At 53.1% G+C, this 19,059-nt stretch overlaps 1 protein-coding gene and 1 long non-coding RNA gene across 7 annotated transcripts in view; one reads left to right on the forward strand and one right to left on the reverse strand.

Annotated features, from left to right (window-relative positions):
• The window catches only part of TTC7A (tetratricopeptide repeat domain 7A), a 153,846-nt gene that overhangs the window by 27,172 nt on the left and 107,615 nt on the right, over positions 1-19,059 (reverse strand). For all 6 annotated transcript variants that reach the window (XM_077959626.1, XM_077959629.1, XM_077959628.1 and 3 more), the window contains 2 exons: positions 17,303-17,463; positions 418-534 (listed from right to left, as the gene is read on the reverse strand). In XM_077959626.1, coding sequence (XP_077815752.1) covers positions 418-534; positions 17,303-17,463 — 278 coding nt within the window. The remainder of the gene's footprint in view (positions 1-417; positions 535-17,302; positions 17,464-19,059) is intronic.
• On the forward strand, positions 1,214-4,021 carry LOC106992936 (uncharacterized). The gene is made up of 5 exons (XR_013402791.1): positions 1,214-1,324; positions 2,452-2,532; positions 2,928-3,006; positions 3,160-3,208; positions 3,614-4,021. It is a non-coding gene; the product is annotated as an uncharacterized LOC106992936 (long non-coding RNA).

Raw genomic sequence — 19,059 nt, forward strand, 5'->3', positions numbered from 1 at the left:
GCACTACCACTTACCAGGCGAGTGATTCTGGTAAGCTATATATAAAGTCTCTGTGTCTGAGTTTCCTCACTGGGCTGGGAATAAAATCTGATAATGCATAAGCTGTAAGCAGCTGAGGTATAAGATAAAGGAACAAGCCCAGCACCCAGCTCCAGCGCTCAAGAATGATTTCTCTTCCTTCTTACCACTCCTCAACCTCAATGTCCTACCCAGGGTCTCTATGTACTTCATAGAGGACTGTCAGGAGGTTCAAATTGGACTACGGATGTGAAAAGCTCCGTGGGCAAGAAGTTCCATGCTTTCATTCAACAGCCTCCCTCTCCTCCCCATCTTGGCAGGCATGGCGGCCACCCAGCTGTGGATTGATGCCCTGGCAACCACCCTCTGGCAACCCAAGAGACGACGACGGCCACTCACCCCAGCTGGGAGAAGCTGTACAGGGTCTGCCACAGCCGCAGCATTTGTCTGCAGGTCACGAGGGCTTCCTCTGGGCCTTTCAGCGCCTGCTCCAGCTTCACCTTGGTGAACATCAGGCTGTGGGGAGGGAGCGGCCATCAGCACACCCCAGCGAGGGCCCACTTTCACCTGAGGATCCTGCCCCACCAGGACGGCCCCACATGCCCACCTCCCCAGCTCACAGAAGGCAGAGTGCTATGAGGGCGGCAGCCTCTGCCAGGCCCCTGGACCACTTGTTTTCTCTCTGTGCCTTTTTCCCATCTTGGCTGCCAAAGCATGAAGCACCCCATGAAGCATTGTCAGTGCCCACACTGCTGATGCCCCGTGTCCCCTGACCACGTGCCATCCTGCCCATCTCTGAAGCACTGCCCTGTGAGGTCTTGCTCGGTTTGCTCTTCCTACCCACATCCTCCACTAAGCAACGCCCTGTGCCTACTGAACGTGGGACCAGGCTTACACTCACATTCCCCACAGGGCCCAGCCTGGGACCTTGGATAAGAGACCCGTCCAGACAGTGACTTAGAATCCATGAGTGAAGGTAGAGCAAGGAACTGGCAAGGAGGTCCCCTAAGGACAGAGCTCCGCTTCCCACCTTGCCAGCCACAATAGTATAGGTGCCCAAGCAACACCTCCTAAGTGGAACTGCAAAGTTTGCTTCCTGACCCTGGAGATACACAAAGAAGGCGGTGTTATGCTTTATCAAAGGATTCTTTCTTGGATTTCCCAAAATAGCCAGCTCCCCTTACATAATCGATAGGATTAAAGTGACGTGAAATCCTTTTCAATCACCATTTAGGGACAGTTACTGTGCAATGAAAGCAAGCAACTTCAGAATTTCTTTCGACCTGAAAACCTGAAGTCCTCTGAGGTAAGACCAGTGTGGGGAGTGGCCCTTAGAATGGCTGAGAAGAAGAGCTGGTCCCACCTGGAGGCAGGACCCCAGGAGGGGTGGCTGGCTCCCTCCCTCTGCCCTGGACACAGCAGGCACAGCCAGAATGCTTCTCACAGGCCAGTCACGACACTTGTTCATCAAGAGCTGGGGTGGAGCCCTGGAGGCCCTGCTGTGACTGGTGTTGGCCCTTCAGATGCTGGGGAGGTCTGGGGGTTCTGGAGGGGTCCAGGCAGTGGTTATATAGCAAAAATTGGAAGTCCAGCCATATTTTCACCTTGGTACTGCCAGCAGTACCAACACACACCAGCTGCCTGGGCAGCCTGCGGAGAGTTTGAACCACTGAGGGCCAGACAGTAGCACCTCCCGCTTCTCACCAGTGGTTGAGTAGTGAGGCCCTTTCTTCTCAACACCACTGAGGAGCAAGACCACGGGACTGTCAGGCCCTGCACTTGAACACTGCCCGGTGGTTCTACCAGCCCGCCCGAGGGTAGCACACAGGCCTGCTCCATCGGAGGGTCCCCACCCAGACTACGAAGGCTGCAGGCGCCACCTGGCGAGGCCAGGCCTGGCCCTGGCAGCTGCTCCTCTGATCTCTCTCAGTTGGGCCTCTGCCCTGAGACCTGGGCTCCCAGCTTCATAAAGCCCTCTGATGTCCTTATTCTCTGCCTGTCTTTCCACACTTTGTCTCTTAGATTGCAACTTGGTAGAGAATGAAGAGGGTGGAATTTGCCCCAGGATCTTCAGAAGAGGGGATTTCTAGACAAGAATTTTTCTTCCTCACTGCATCCCCCAAATGCCTTTCCTGACCCTGCACACAGGTTGCCCCTCAGATACCACCTCTTCTCTTCATTTTCATCCATCCCAAGCCTGGCTTTAAATCCCATCTCTCTCAATTCTTAGGATGCCCTGCACCCGTCTTGGAACATAACTAAGGACCACCTGGCTTGCCTATCAGGTCCCAAGGGCAGAAACTGGGATCAACCTAGCATGGACTGCACAGACCCGAGTGCACAGTCAGCACAGGACACAGCCCTGAGTAGGAATGACCCCAGTGGGCAACTGCTGGGGACAACTGGTCCTGCCACTGTACTCTCCTTCCCCAGGTTTGTAAAGGATCCAACACTCCACAAGTACCAGGGGCCTCTGCTTTCAGGAATATGAAGAAGAAAACACAATGGCTGCCTGTGAGACAACAATTAGAGCACTATAAATGACACATTGACCAGAGAATCAAGGGCTGTAGTTTTGGATCAGACTCAGTGCAGGGGAAGAAACAGGAAAGGGATCTTACTGGAGCTGGTGTTTGGTGAAAAGCAGGGTGGAGTGGGATTTGGCTGGGAGCTGGGGAGACAGAAGAGGCTGGGGTGTGGAAGGTGGGGCAGCTGGTTGGAGCAGTAGGTGTCAGTGAGGTGGGAAAGCCCCTCCCTCAGACAGCCAAGTCCCCTGGGCTGGGCTGATTCCTGGGGACAGCTCCCTGGGCAGGCCAGCCCTGCTGCATTCCCTGGGCCCTCTGCAGGCATTGCCTCTTCAGCACGCTTCTCTCTGCCAGAGCTCCCTTCTCACTTTCTTCATCTTTGAGGGCCGGAATGGGTCTAGGGCAGACCCGACCACACCATGTGCCTGGCAAAGAAGTGGCTGAAAACTGAGCTGGCATCACAGTAAGTTCTACCAAAAAGGCAGGCTGTACCTTCGCAGCTGCTGACATTCCATTAGCATGAGTGGCCCAGAGCGGATTTTCTCAACCCAACCGCATCCTTTCTGGGCTGGGGCAAGTGCTCCACCAGTCACTCTGGTCTGATCTTTCACTCCAGGATCCTGGGAGGATCCAGATTTGTTCCTGAGATTTCCTCGGGCTGGCAGGTAAGCGCTGCCAGAGGGATTTTCCTCCACAAAGAGCCCTGCCCCGTGGTCCTCGCCTTCTGTGCCTCTGTGTGGCCTTCACAGCCTTCCTGCTCTGGCTCTGCCCTCCCTTCCTGCAATCCTCTCCATGACCTTGGGTGCTGGTACACTGATCACATGGGTGTTAGCAGCTCCCTGAGCCTCGGAATAGGCTCCCGGACTTGTGCTGTGCTTGTGCTGTAGCCTCTGCTGAGATCACCCTTCCCCCTCTGATACCCAGCCAGCTCCTAACCAGATGTCACCCTCTGGCTTTCTGTGTCCCCATGGGGGCTGTGCACACCCCCATCCTGATGTCAGGATGTGGTTATCTGCGCCTCTGCTGGCTTGCCTCTAGTTCACTGCAGAACTTTCTCCCACTCCCAACAGGGATCAGCAAACAACTCCACCCCCTCAGAAGAAGCGACTCAGCTGCTCTTCTAAGGAGCACAGGCCCCTCTCCATCCTGTCCACTGCAACAGGTAGCTGCTGCCCACTCACCCACCTATCAATGCCTAGCCCATGTCTTCAGGAAGCAAGAAGCCTGGCGGAGCCCTGGCATGCCGTCAGGGCTGGTGGGTGACATTCTGGGGCCCTCACAGCCAGGAGGAATCGAAGCTGTGGCCACAGCCTCATCAGAACGCTGTGACTCCTGCGCGAAGCTGAGGGGAGGCTGCTGGCAGTTGGGGCTGGGGATAGAGTAGGCAAGCCTGGGCTCCCCTTCCCCTTGCTTATCTGTCTTATAAACCAACTGAGCCTAAAACACCACTTAAATAAAGGATTCTGAGACCGAAAAAACGATTTCAATCCCACGGCTCCAGCCCTCCTCCAAGACGTCCCTCTGTAATCACGCTGTCCTTCTCTGAATGTCTGGCACTGTGTTCCACTAGCACTTAATTACATTATACATATATATACACTTGGGGCTCAGGACACACTACCCTAAAATATGACTCTTTGACACCAGAATATGCCACCCCAAAATATACTTTGGCATATTTTGAGTTAGTTATTCCAAGATACTGCAGACACAGAAGTAGCTCTGAAAAGCTGCCCTTTTATAAAACAAATTTCCTTTTTTTTTTTTTTTAAAGAGACAGGGTCTGGCTCTGCTGCCCAGGCAGAGTGCAGTGACGTGATCATAGCTCATTGCAGCCTCGATCTCCTGGGCTCAAGCAATCTTCCTGCCTCGGCCTCCTGAGTAGTTAGGACTAACAGGCATGGGCCACCACACCCAGCTAATTTTTTAATTTTTTGTGAGACAGGGTCTCACTATGTTGCCTAGGCTGGTCTCAAACTCCTGGGCTCAAATGTTTCTCCTGTCTCAACCTCCCAAAGCACTGGGATTACAGGCATGAGCCACACTGCCTGGCCTAGAAACTTCCATCTCTCAGGGAAATCCACATTAGTAAAAGTATCTATAAAGAAGAGGGCTGCTCCTGACAACTTCTATCACCTGAGAGATTTTTATCTGCATAACAAGAGAACCTTTATTCATCATCTCCTCTCTGTCACCCTCCTATAACTTGTCTCTACCACCCGTAGGAACCCCAACCCCCTTTTCCTTTCTGTAGCTCCAGATGCTATTAAGCTTCAATCATCTGGTCTTTCTTCGAATCTCATATTCAGTGGGACTTCCGTGCATATGTATATAATTAAATACATTTTTTCTCCCATTAATCTGTCATGTCAATTTAATTCATAGCCCAGTCAAAGCCCTCCTCCCTAGAAGGGTGGAGGGAAACAATTTTCCATTCCCCTACTATGTATATAATCTTTTTTTTTGCCACCTAGGCTTAAGAGTTTAATAATAAACTCATATCAAGCTTTTTTTGAGCAGCTGAGATTACAGGCATGTGCCACCAGGCCCGGCTAATTTTTTGTATTTTAGTAGAGACGGGGTTTCTGCATGTTGGTCAGGCTATTCTTGAACTCCCGACCTCAGGTGATCCACCTGCCTTGGCCTCCCAAAGTGCTGGGATTACAGGTGTGAGCCACTGCACCTGGCATTTCAAGCATTTTTAATGTCAGACATTCTAGAATCAGTGTGCAGCCAGCCTGGCCTATAGATGGTGAAACCGCCGTTTATCTTGTCCTGTGCCTCATCGTGCGTCCCCAACTGCTCTGCAAGTGCCTGCAGGCAGGGCCCCGCTGCCCTTCCCCAGTGCCTGGCGCAGTGCTGAGCACACAGTATCTGCCTAGTCCTGGAGCCTGTTACTTGCTTCCCCATAGCTGCAGTGTGGGCCGGACTCCCACAGCTGACAAGCAGAGCTCTGGCCAATTCCATTCCAAACTGTCCAGAAGCAAAGTTTTCCTCCCTGTGAAAGCAGGACCTGGGGAGGAACAGTGGGCTCCAGATGTGGAAGCTTCTGGCTCCTCCTGACTGGGGTGGGGGTGGAGGGCCTCCATCCCAGGAGACAGTCACTGGGCAAGGCCAAAGAGTATCACTGAGGAGAGTCTCTGATCGAAATGCCTGAATACTGAAATCCAGCAGCTTTCAACATTTATGCCCTGCAATAAGAGCCATTCCAGAAGAGCAACGGTCACAGTACTGTCCTCAAGCCCCACACTGTGCCGTTACTCAAAGTGAATACACACTGGCCCAGGAATCAGAAACTCAAGCCAAAGTCCCAGCTCTGTGGTCACCCAGCTGGGCATGTCACAGGTCCCACACCTGTACAATAGGAGTAAAGTCACCTGTCCCACGAACTCCCACCAGGCTGAACTGTGATGACCTCTCAGTAGCAGCTGCATTCAGCTCTCCAGCACACAGGGAAGGGACTCCTGCTTTGAAGCTGCAGGCTGGCCAGATCCCAAGAAGCAAGTTTCCAGGCCAGGTGCCTCTGAAGGCTCCCAGAAAGCCCCGAGCTTCTTGGCCTGTTCAACTAGGCCCTTCACTCCTAGGACCTAAGACAGGCTTATGACAGGAAGAGGATGAAAGGAGATACATAAAGCTACAGGAACTGGGCTCTGGACAAAGCATCCTCGCTGTGACCCCTCTTGCAAGCATTTTCCTGTTTAAGCTATAGAAGCCCATGTGAAGTAAACACTGAGGTCTTTTAAGGCCAAACGCCCTTGCCATGCCATCGGCATTGAAGGATGATGTGAAAGTGAGTGTTCTCTCTGGAAAAGGGGAAGGAGCGTGGGTCAGTGTAAACACTCCAAGTGCTTGGTCACACTGCTGGGGCTAGGGAAGGATGGCTGGGTCCTGAGATGTGACCCATTGCCGGTACTCTCTGCAGGCCCATCCAAGCCATGCGGCACACAGGCCCTGGTCGGGGTGGGGAGCCCAGTGCAGACATAAGCCCTCTCTTTACGTGCTTACGCCCTCTTCAGGATGCTGTCAGAGCCTTCGGTAGACCACACCGGCCACCCCAAACCCAGGCTCAGTGCTCCCTCACCCACCATCCTAACCGCTGGGACCTGCCGACTCCCATGTCATCTGCAAGCGTGATGCAGCATCCAGGGGCACAGAAAGGCACTCAGGTGACCTGACAGAGCCAGCCCCTGCTGAACCATGGGACATCTCAGCCCACGGGGTCTGTATGTCGAGGGCAGCCCTGATTCTGTGGAGGAAGACCGAGACCAGTGAGGCTGGTGTCTCTGTTCCCCGTTAGAAAATGGCTGTGCCACAGGCCGCCAGCTTTGCCAATCTCCCCAATCGCTCCAGTGTGGGCTGATGATGGAGGTTCCCAGGAGAATGTTGGCATCTGCCTCATCTTCCTCCTTTTCTTCCTAGCCGTGCCTCGCCTGCACTCCTAGGGCAGGATCACACTGCTAATTATTTGTTGGAAGGATTAAGACTTGGAGCTATTCCCATGTAAGGCAAAGACGAACAATTTCTTCCCACCGCTATAAAGAGATCTGAGGGTGAGACCCTTAGTATGGCTTTTCCAAAAACGAAAAAAAAAAAAAAAAATAGTTATCCTGTAAATAGGGGATATTTTTGTGGTGTCTCTGGATAAGCAAAGCATAGTCCTGGGGTCAGAGGTCATCTCCATCGCCTTACCTGGGGGCACCAATCCTTACCCTTCCTGTGGCCCTGGCTGCTCACCCCAGCACACCACTCTTGGTGGGAGGGGAAGTTGGCAGAGCAGAGCTGGCTGCAGGGAAACACACAGGCTGTGTGGGCAGCAAGCACGACGGGTCCACATTTTTACTTTCATGTTCCTGAAAGTAACTCCCTGTAGTTACTCAGCACCTGCAACGAACACTTGAACAGAGTAACCACCATGTACACGAGGGAGCCACTTCCCCGTTGAGACATGGCCTTTAGCATCAGATGATGTGGGTATACTTCCAGGCCCTGTTGCTTCCTAGAAGTGCCTTCACCTCTGATGGTACCTATTCATTTGCAAGGCAGGACAGTCATGGTACTGCCCAGGAGGGTTGCTCGGAGGACTAAAGGAAAGAGAGCCTGTGCCTGGCGCATGTCACCCCTCAAGAGAGGTTAACTGTCATTCTCAGTCATCTTTGCTGTTGTCAGACCTGTCTTCCTGCGAGATCCTTCCTTCATGTGGGCGGGGACTAGGTCTTTCTTATCTTTGTATCCTTGGTGCCTGCTCTCAACAAATTGTTGAAGAATGGAAGAGGAAAGTTGAGTCACAAGGGCTCACCAAGGCCTGGAACACTGGGTGTTCCCAGGATCCAAGCAGCTCCAAGGAAGTAAAGCTGCAGGGTGTCCCTGAAACTCTCCATTCTTCTGGGTCCTACTGGTCCCATGTGTGTTCACTGGGCCCTGGGCAGCTCTTCCGGATCCCTCTGGCTCCTGGCCATTCTGGGAACCCTCTGTGTGTTGGGGGTGGGGGTAGGGGGGGTGGCGGGGTGGGCGGGAAGTAGCAGCAGGTGTGGTGAATGCATAGAAAGGGGTATTATCTCTTAAAAGGACAGTAATTAGTAATTGCAGCTGATGGCTGTGCTGAGCTGTTTTAATGAAGAGTTCTATTTTTATAGAAAACACATAATTGAGTGAAAATGCAGGCTATTCTCTGAGTCAGGAGGCCATGCCTCTGGAAAGTCTAATTCCTTGGCCAGGAGGCCAGAGCCTGTATAGTAAATGGGCCCCAGCCCGGGCTGCACCAAGTTGGACTCAGTGGTGACAAGCAGGGTCCAAGTCTGATGACCAAAGTGTCCCTCCTTGAAGCCATGTGACCTTGGGCAAGTCACAGATCCTCAGTTTCTTTCCTTCCTTTCTTCCTTTCTTTCTTCCTTCCTTCTTCCCCTCCCCTTCCTTCCTTCCTTCCCTTTTATTTTTTTTTTGAGATGGAGTCTCGCTCTGTCGCCCAAGCTGGAGTGCAGTGGCATGATCTCAGCTCACTGCAATCTCCGCCTCCTGGGTTCAAGCGATTCTCCTGCCTCAGCCTCCTGAGTAGCTGGGACAACAGGCATGCGCCACCACGCCCCACTAATTTTTTTAAAATTTATTTTTAGTAGAGACGGGGTTTCACTATGTTGGTCACGCTGGTCCAAACTCCTGATCTCAAATGATCCACCCGCCTTGGCATCCTAAAGTGCTGGGATTATAGGCATGAGCAACAGCGCCAAGCCTAGAGTTTCAGTTTCTTATCTGTAAAATGAGAATGACAGCATCTATTTACCCTGAGGACTGCTGCAGGACATCATGCACATAAAAGGCCCAGCAGGGGCTGGCACTTCAGAAAGGGTTCAATCCAAGTTTGCCCAAACTTTCATTCTCAGTCCCCCAGCCCCCATTACATGCGGGTGCTTACTTAAGTCCTCTGTTTCCTTATCCATAAAATGGGAATCATGACAGTTTCTACCCCTCCTAGGGTGCTGAGAGGATTACAGAGCTAATGCAGCAAGGTGCTCACAGCAGTGCCTGGCAGGAGCCAGCACTGGGTGCATCATTGTTATTGAAGCTCTTGGAGTTCAAGTATACCAGGGCGGTCCTGCCAATCAGCCGGCATGGGTTCTAGCCTCTGCTCCACTATTCATCAGCAACGTGATCTTGAGCTATCATCTAACTTTCACATTACTTTCTTCATCTTCAAAACAGGGGTGCTGTAAAGACCAAAAAACAAAGCAACCAAACCAAAACAACCAAACTGGGTGAGGGGTGTGACAGCACTCTGGCTGTGAGATCCCCAAATCCCCCACATGGTTCTCTTCCTTCCAAAAAACGAAACAGCTCCCACTGTCTAGCAGCTGGAGGGTCCACTGGAGTGTGTTTTGTGCTTAGTGGGGGTTTCCCTACCATGGGGGTAGCAGGCAGAGGAGAGGCCAGTCTCTGCCCCAAAGGTACTTCTAAACTCAGATAAGACATCCAACGCATTAGGAAACACAAGAAGAACAGAATCTAGTACTCAATTGAGGGGTTCAGCTTTGAAGTACAGGGGCTCCGGGGACAAAGTGGACCTGAGGGGGTCCTCTGAAGATGGGCAGGAAGGGCAGAAACAAAGGCCTGTAGTGGGAGAGAGGGGCCAGCCTGCCCCTCACCCCCATTCAGGTGTGATCACCCAGACCCTGGCCAGGATGCAGGGGGATGTGCTGAGTGATCTAGGTCTCCCAGATACATGGTTTCTCACCCATGTTAAATCCAACACATGCTCAGGACCTTTTTAAAGAGACAGTTCTGTCACCCAAGCTGGAGTGTAGTGGTGTGATCACAGCTCACTGCAGCCTCAACTTCCTAGGCTCAACTGATCCTCTCACCCCAGCCTCCCAAGTAGTTGGGACTACAGGTGTGTGCCACCACACCTGGCTAATTTTTAAAATTTTTTGTACAGACGAGGTCTTGCTATGTTGCCAGGGTTGTTCTCAAACTCCTAGCTTCAAGTGATCTTCCTGCCTTGGCCTCCCAAAGCCACTGCGCCCAGCCTAGAAAGTATGATTTTTTAAAGGACTCTAACAGGCCTCACCCTCCCTGAAAGGGGGCGGGCCACAGTCAGCCCCAGTTTTATTACCTTCCCAGAGACTAATCCCTAACACAGAAGGGACATTTTTTAGCAGCTCTTCTTAACCCTAAAACTATTTATTTTTCCTTGGGTCTAGAGGATTAGACTGACCCATGTCCTCTAATCTTATAAGGCTCATGATGATCTTCCACCTCTTAATGAATTCATTTAACCTGATCTCACTTTGAAGCTTTAAAAATCAACAGCCTCAAAAGCTTTGGTTTCCTGAAGTTAGCGCCTCCTTACTTCAAAGACTGTCCCTGACCTGGTGAAGGACCCCAGGGCTGCTCTGAGAGCAGCCTGCCCCCACCCTGCAGCTGGCCGCAGGGTCACACAGCATTCTTATCTGTTTCTGGGCTGACACAACTGGCCTTCAGGTCTCGGCTTCCCTCCCTGCAGCTATCTCCAGCTACCCTGAGAGGATCCCCAAACACAAATTCTTGATCTTGAAAGACTTAAATGTAAACCACACAGAGCCTTTTCATGGCCATTCAGGGGTGGAAGAACTTCCCAAAAGAAGACCCTTAGGTCTTCTTACCTTAGGAACAAAGGCAGGTTCCCAGCCAGGGCTGAGACACAAAGAAGCAAATGCCTTGGTCTCTCTGCCCTGTGTCAGACCTCCAGGGACCTAAAGATCTCCCACTGCAAAGGGGAGGTCAGCTCTGCTTTGTGGGCATGGGCCTTCTCCCAGGGGCAAAAAGGCTTTGTCTTGGGGCTGGGCCTCTCCTGCTACAGAGAACCATGTGCCCTGGGCCACAATTCCTGCCTCCAGCCCCTGCTGCAAGCAGGGAAAGCAACAAGTACCAGAAGGAAAGGGTTACCACCACTTTTGAAAACAAAGCCTGAAAATATCTATGTTCCTTCCTTTTTCCTTTCTTTCCTCTCTTCCCCAGACAAACAAAACGACCTGTGTCATCTATGCTAGAAGTCTGAATGCAGGCAGACCACTAAGTGGAGAATGATGACCATTATCTTTCACCTATACATGTCACACAGAGCGAGGTCACAGAGGTTCTCACGGGCCAACCCACGAAGGGAAATGTGAATGTCAACTCAGCTTACCTAATGAGGAACTGACCTTTGGGGAAGGATCTGGTGCTGCCAGTGATGATGACCGGCTTAACACTTCCCTCTGCCACATGGCCTGCAAAGTTCCCCCATGGCTGGTGTCCTCCTCAGGGGCTATGGCAGCCAAACGTGTTTAATGAACCCAGCAAAGTGATAAACTATGTTTGTGTTAATACCTTTGATTCCAGCCCCTCACTGGAGTGTTGGTATGCTACGCATCCTTTTGATATACTACAAGTCCTTAATAAGAACAATCAAATAAATACGCTGGGTTTAAGTCAGAAATGTTAACAGAAGCCCCGGGACTCATTCCCCTGCTCAGTGGAATGGACCACGAGAAATATATCACACGCACCACCTGAAAAAAACATGAGGTACGCCAGGTAGATCCCAGGGGTGCCCTTGAGCTCCAACGTTAGCCTTAGCTAGAGTTAGCCAAGGTATGGCTCCAGCTAACGCCTGGTTATCAGCTCTAACAGTTTCCAAACAGTCTAGGTTTCCTGAGCAGAAGGCTGTGTGCTTCCATTTGTTTACAGGCACATGCTCTGGCTTGTTGGGAAGCCCATATTGTTCCTGTACCGGGGAGGGTCTCCCGGGCTCTGAAAGCTTCCCCCAGGACTTTCCAAGTCCCCTGAGACCGGTACTGGGTCAGCAGAAACTCCCAAGCGGACCTACCACCACCGATGGAGGTTTGGGGGGTGGGAGGAGGTGGCCTTGCCCACTGTGGAGAGGGGAAGGGGAAATTGTTTGTTCTTCCCTTGACCTATGTACGGCCTGGGCTTTCAAAACCAGCCTGGCAGACTGCCAGACCTGGGACGGGAGCCGTGACTGACAGGCTGGTTATTGGAAAGCTCCCATCATGAGCCGAGGAACTTTGTTTGGTTACTATGGTGACCTTCACTACAAGTGGCCTGACTAAAGCCCAAGGAATTTGTTACCTAAAACCATCGCCCCACGGAGCCCATGGCTTCAGAAAGGACGCTTATCAGTGGCCCGTTCCCCTTCACCCCATATTCCTGCCCCTCCCTGGTAGGGCCTCCCAGCTGCCTCTCATACCCAAAACGAGAAGAAAGGACTCGCACAGGCATCTCCAAGCGTGCACGGGACCTTTTGCATTCCGCGGCTTGGCCCGGAACCCAGGCCTGGATAGGGAGCTGCTGCCCCCTGAAGCCCCCTGAGGGCCTGGCCTCTTGGCCGGGGACAGCCCAGCCGGCACATGTGTCCAGGGCTTAGTCAGAAGCCCACAGGATTTCAGGAAGCTGCTTGGGGTGTCTGGTTCCCACCGTGCGAGGTTTATGCTGTCCCTGTGGGGCTGTCTCTGCCTCATCACGTTTTTTGCCTTTTTAAACCCAAGCTCCACTAACTAAAGGTCATCCCACAGCACAGAAATCAAGATCCTCTTCGCTTTGCTTTCTAACCTGAAGTCAGAAAGCTTTTCAAAAGTTCGACTCCACAAAAGCTGGGTTTTCTCCGGGAGCCTAGAGTCTGCCTATATGGGAATGGTGACTTCTTGTGCAGTCAAGGAGCTCACTAACCTTTCCCCAGAGCTTCCTTCCCTGCCTCTGTCAGGGGCCAGCCTCAGCTGCCTGCGCCTCCTGGCCTATCTGGCCTTCCCCAGGCACTGCCACACTTGGGACTCAGGATACAGCCTGATGCTGTTGGTGGACAGCCTCCTCTCCCCTCCATACTGCCACTTTTCAAACACGGCTGTCCATCGACTGTGTGCCCTCTCCTGAGTCTCACAATAAACCTCACAAGACAAGGAAGACCGAGTAGGTGTCCGTCTTTTGGCAGATGAGCAAACAGAGGCAAGGGGAAGAGGAGTGAGTTGCTGCAGGTGGCACAGGCCAGTGACAGACATGACTCAAGGGCTGGGACCTCACTGTGGCTCTCACACAAGGACCAGCTCACATGGACAGGGGTCCATTCCCCCACCAGTTTCCTCCCCTGTGGCAGGCCTCCCTGAAAGTGGTGAAACAGGCAAAGCCCATGCCCAGCACGAGCCAGCTTCTGCCATTCCTGAAGCAGGTTCTGGGATCCCATGCACAGATGGCCTCTAACACTGACGGCTGAAAGGAGACGCCTCTAATAGGCTTCAGGCACTGGGACAGCCCTCTATAAGGTGCCTTTAAGTGTCCTGTGGATACAGACCTTGCTGGGGACGATGAGGTCAGGACAAAGGGAGTTTGGTTTTTGTTGTTTTGCCGCAGTGATATTTACCAGACCGGTTGTTTAATTAACTGCCTTGGCAACAGCTGGAACCACAAACGGCTTCTCCTCAAATGCAGAGAGCAGCTGAGGAAGCAGGGTGCAGTGTCAATCGAAGAGCAATGACATTTTTCAGTGATCCCTGACCTGTAATGGACTCAGTGACATTTCCTGCTAATCCATGAGTTTCTATGCTCTGAGGTTTCATCTGTGGCGAATAGTATTGACTGACTTACAAAGAGACAATGGTCATACCCTGTGGTCACTCACCATAGTTTGGCGGTAGGTGGATTTCTCGGCCCTACCCCAGCCGTATAGATAGTATTATGTCTCTATAAATGGTATATAGAGACACAATTTTTTTTTTCTTAAAACAACAGAGATTTATTTTCTTACAATTCTGGAAGCCAAAAGTCCCTGTAATTTTTTTTTCCCCCAATTAGTTTTGCAGCCTTTTAGGGCCAGCTGGATCAAAACAGAGCTCCTCGGGATCCTGGAGGTGAGGAGCTCATGGTGGCTCAAGACGAAGAACCTATTGCTGCTTCCCCCCAGCCCCACAGCCCTGCACAAGCAGACTGAGGAAAGTGAGGCACTACTGGGGGCGGGGCCTGCAGATCCCCAAATGCTCCACAGCACACGTACTCTACTGTGAGTGACAGTAGAGTACAGGTTGCAGAAGAACCTTCAGAATCCCTCAGGGCATGGAATGCTTTCCTCTGACCTCAGAGCTGACTCCCTCCTGCGGCCCCTAGGCCCCACCCTCCACAGCTCCTGAAGCCCTTGCAGTTGCTCTGTGATGTCTGCATGGGTGAGTTGTTCCCAAGGCAGAGGTTCCTGCCTGCAAACACTGCTCTCCAGGAAGCTCTCTGCAAGCCTTGGGGAAGCACGAGAGACAGGGGTACAGTTACCCTGCACGTTGACAAACAGCAGTCTGCACCAGGGCTCCTCAACCTTTTTTGAGGTCGGGCTCCCTTTGAGAATCTGCTGAAAGCCATTTCCATGGACTCAGACTCGCATGCACAAAATGTCATAGTTCAGGTCCAGGGATTCTTGGAGACCCAGATGTCCACCCTTGGGCCACCTGGGGGCAGTCACCAACCTCAAGGCAACCCCTGACCAAGGACACTGTCAGTGAGTGGCACACTTCCTGGGGAAGGAGTCAGCACCTGAGTGAGCGTGGGAGGAAGGGAAGGGTGGAAAGTGCGTGTGTCGAGGCAGGGCAGCAGCGGGGGCACACATACTGCCCACAGGGCAATGGACAGCTTCCTAGCCCAGTCCAAGAGCCTGGGAAGATGAAGGCAGGAGGCACTCCTGGGGTGACGGTCAAGGAAGCTGATGGGGAGACAGGGGTGGGTCCCCCACACTGGGCAGACCCCATTTTCTGCCATACCTCACACAGCCTGGGCTGCAGCCAGATTTCCAAAAAAGGGAGTTAGCCTCCCCACAGCAGGCCAGGGGAGCCGCTTTAGCCTGGTAGAAAGTAATCAGTTCAGAAGTCAGCAAGAGATGCTGAGTGGTGAGATGCCAGGCGCTGGGATGGAGGGGCCCACTCAGCTGGAACTGGGCAGGTGTGAATCACCTTCCTTGGCTCCATCAGAGCAGCGGTGCTCCCACCTGCATCACAGTCTCAGTTTCCAAGTAAGATTTCATTAGGAAATTCTGATGCCGAGCTGAGCCAGGCCTCTTGCTTCTCCTGTGCTCCACAGACCCAGGGTGGACGAAGAGCCCTTTCCTTTCCCCAGCCTAGGATTCTAAGTCTTTCTGCTTGGCCATTTCAGTTTCCGATGAAGCCTAACTGAAGTGGAAACACACACAGGCACGCAGGCCAGCGGCAGTGGGTCAGACCCTACCAGAGAGGTGTGAGGATGGAGCTGGGATCAAAGTAAGGCACTGGCACTAGGAGTGGGGAACCTACATCTTTTGCGAATTCTCATTAAAAATAAAATGTTCTTACCTCGTACTACTGTATTGTACTTGTGATTAATGAGACAGGGTAACTAATCCCTTGTCCACACACACAGTTTTCTCCGTGTTAGGATTTCCTAAGCTACCGGCCTTTGGCGGTGAAGTGACTGGAATTTTAGTAGTCTCTCTTTTTTTTTTTTTTTTTTTTTTGAGACGGAGTCTCGCTCTGTGGCCCAGGCTGGAGTGCAGTGGTGCGATCTCAGCTCACTGCAACCTCCGCCGCCCGGGTTCAAGTGATTCTACTGCCTCAGCCTCCTGAGTAGCTGGGATTACAGGCACCTGCCATCACGCCCAGCTAATTTTTGTATTTTTATTAGAGATAGGGTTTCACCATGTTGGCCAGGTTGGTCTTGAACTCCTGACCTCAGGTGATCCACCTGCTTCGGCCTCCCAAAGTGCTGGGATTACAGGCGTGAGCCACTGTGCCTGGCCTTTAGTAGTCTCTTGAATGCTGCTGGGGCAAGGCTCAGAATCAGGGCCAGCCACGAACACAAAAGACAGGCTGTGTCGAGTTGGCCATTCTGCTGACACCTGGCTGTGAGCAGCGGGGACCTGCCTAGGCCAGGATGGAGGGGGAATGGGCGGGGCAGGGGTCAGTGTGGACTAGGGGAAGCAGGGCAAGCAGGGCAAGGCTCAGGGGTCTTGGGGCTGCAGACCAGGCTGACCAGCAGGATGAACACCTGTCCTTGGCCTTGGTCACTGGGGCTCCCCTCTTCAGGGAGGCACATTATGGGGTTTATATTTAGGAAACACTGCCACTCCCAAAGCACCTTTCTTTAGCTTTGGGGAGGAGGAAGCCACCAACAGCAGTGCTCGGCATGCTAGCAAAGGCCACGAGCAGAACTATCTGCTGTCGTTTGAAGGAGGCCAAGGGTGCAGGAAAACCTGAACCCACCCCTGTGGTCAGCCCTGCCTCTGATGGGCTGGGGATGGACGGAGGTGAAAGCCCAGTGACGGGAACCTCCCTAGGCTGGGACCACTGAAGCTTCCCTTCATCACCCAGCAATTTTTTCCTAATCCTTTGTGAACCTATTTACACAGCATGAGTCACCTATCAGGGCAGCCAGGACTCTAGCTTCTTCCTTGCTGTCTGCAGGGGACAGCCTTGGGCTGGTTCTAAATCACCTTCCTTCAGGCCCTAAGGTGGAACAGGGGGAAGTGGGTTACTCAGAGGTCCCTCATCTGGGATCACAGGACTCTGAGAAACAAAGCCTGTTACACTCAGTGTCACCTGCCCTTAGGGGCAGAAGGCAGAAATCAAAAGATGACTCCCCCTTGCTCCCCCGACAGAGCAACACATCCTCCCGCCTCAGTTGGCCCAGCACGGCCTTGTTCCCAGTGTCCTGGCTGGGTGGCAGCAGGTCCTCTGCGTCCCACCACCACTTAGGCCGAGTGCAACTTAAACCTTGCTCCAAGAAGTGGGGCATCTGGCTGATGCAGTAAATGAGGGAGGTGGGGAGATATGAAGGAGCAGGATCACCTTGGAGGGCCATAACCCCTGTCTCCAGCCGCCAGCCTAGCTGGTGTTAGAATCCCATCCTTGGCTGGCTGTGTTAGGGCTATGATTAACTTACACAAGTTAGTTTCATTCTGAGGCTCATGCAGAGCCCAGGGCAGGCAGAAGCAGCTCAAACATGTGTATTCAAACAGTCTCCCTTGTGGCCCATGCAGACCCCACCTCATGGGGGCTAAGGAGCAGCACATGCACCCTATTCCCCACCAGGCACCTCCTGGTGCAGAGCGCCACAGCTATCTGCTGACCCCACCTGTCCTCACCCCCCTGTCTCTCTACCAGGGATTGTGCATGCAGCAGGTGCTTACCCCATGTGTGTTGGCTGGCACCATGGTAGGGCAGGTGTGCATGGGCACCTGCTGCAGAGGCCAGCCAGCTCCCCCACTGCCAGAGTGTTCTCAGGGCACTTACTTGAAGTTCTCAGGGTGCTCGGTGATGGCCATGTTGACAACATCCAGGGCATGCTGGTGGTGCTTCTGGGCGGAGAAGAGCAGTGCCAGCAGATGGAGGGCGTGGGCATCATCCTTGCATACCTTCAGGGCCTCCTGCAGCTGCTCCATGGCGCTGGAGATCTGTCGAAGGAACCCACCAGCTTAGTGCCCTTCCCCAGGCACGTGCTGCCCTGGGACTCAGAAGCCAGGTGCCAGTCAACAAAGGCACCCACACTCAACTCAAGGGGGCCCCAGGCACTGGGGGCAGGGATGCTGCTGTGAGAAAACACCTGCCCCAGATGGCCTGGCGCGGAGGGGTCTGCTGTCACCCTCAGGAATAAAGAGGAGCAGGTTTGTGGTGTGGCACAAAGGACCAGGGCAGCCACCAGGAAGTACTTCCTAAATGGGAGGAGTGGGAGCCACCGGGCAAGGCAGCCACGTGTGGAAACATCACCCTGGAGTTCTACTGATGTGTCAGGAGACCCTGCTTTCCAGGAGGAGATGATGCAAACGGGGTGCTCCAGGTAGGGGGTGCAGCTTGACCACAGGAAGGGAAGTATGCAGAGGCAAGTGCCTAGAAGACGGGGAGACTGGCCTCTAACATGGGCACAGTGGGAATCTGGGACTAGAATCCAGATTCTAGTCTTGTGTTTTATTTTCAATTCAACAAATATTTATTAAGCCTGGTTCTGGACAGGTGGGATGAGGCCAGATTATGCAGGGTCAGGAGAGCCATACTCGAAGGGTCTGGATTTGGATGTGGCCTCAGAAAAGCCTTTCCTTCATGTGGTGGGGAGACCAGGGGTCACCACAGGTCCCAACTTTCACTGGCTTGAGTTTGCTGCCTCCCTTCTCTGAGCACTGCATGAAAGAGGGCAGGCCCCAGCTGCTCCAGTAGCCCAGTCAGTGAGCCCAGGAGGGGCTGGTGCAGCATGGAAGGGCACCTTCTACTGCTCCCGCCAACCCCGCAGGCAGGACTCCAATGTTCTACTGGATCTGGCTGCAGAGGGCATGGATGATTTGCAGCTGTGGCCAGGGCCCCACCTGCAAGTGGTAACAGGGTTACGGGGTCAGTCGGTGCCCCAGTACATCCTATGGGGACTATTTCAGGGCTGAGACCACACACCTGCTTGGCTGCCTGCCACCTTGCCAGGATGGGTCTCTGCCCATAGCTGGACTTATGGGAGGATGTGGAAGGTTCAAGGAGCCCTTTCCTAAAGAGACCATTCTCAGCATAACACAACATCCCCAGGATGGGCCCTAAGAGTCCCGTGGATGCAAGAGACACCTGAGGCCCCTCTCCTTGCCTCCGATTCTACGTCCCCAGACCCATCTACATTCAGCTGTGGAGGTTACTACCCTCAGAGAAAAAGCTCCCCGCCCCATGGGCCCTGGCCTGTGCATCCCTGACAGGGTCTGGGGAATGTTTCCACAAGCATTAAGGAGAAAAAAGAATTCTGGCAGTTACCAACATAAACTCTCTTCTTCAAAAGAGGTTGACCAGTCCTGGTGACTGCAGCAGCCCCTTACACAGTCTCATTTGACCTCTGAGGTGGCCCGCTGTCCCCCTTATGTCATCTCCTCGTTCTCTACAAAACACCCCACAGTCCCTGGCCCCTGCACCCTGCTGGGCACCCCTACGCCATGCCCTGCCTGGGGCAGCCCCCACCTGCTGCCTGTCATCTGAGCTGACTGATCCTGCTCGTTTTGGCCAGTGGAGGGGTCCTGTATTTGTGA

The sequence above is a fragment of the Macaca mulatta genome, chromosome 13 (assembly GCF_049350105.2).
Source record: "Macaca mulatta isolate MMU2019108-1 chromosome 13, T2T-MMU8v2.0, whole genome shotgun sequence".
NCBI classification, from domain to species: domain Eukaryota; kingdom Metazoa; phylum Chordata; class Mammalia; order Primates; family Cercopithecidae; genus Macaca; species Macaca mulatta.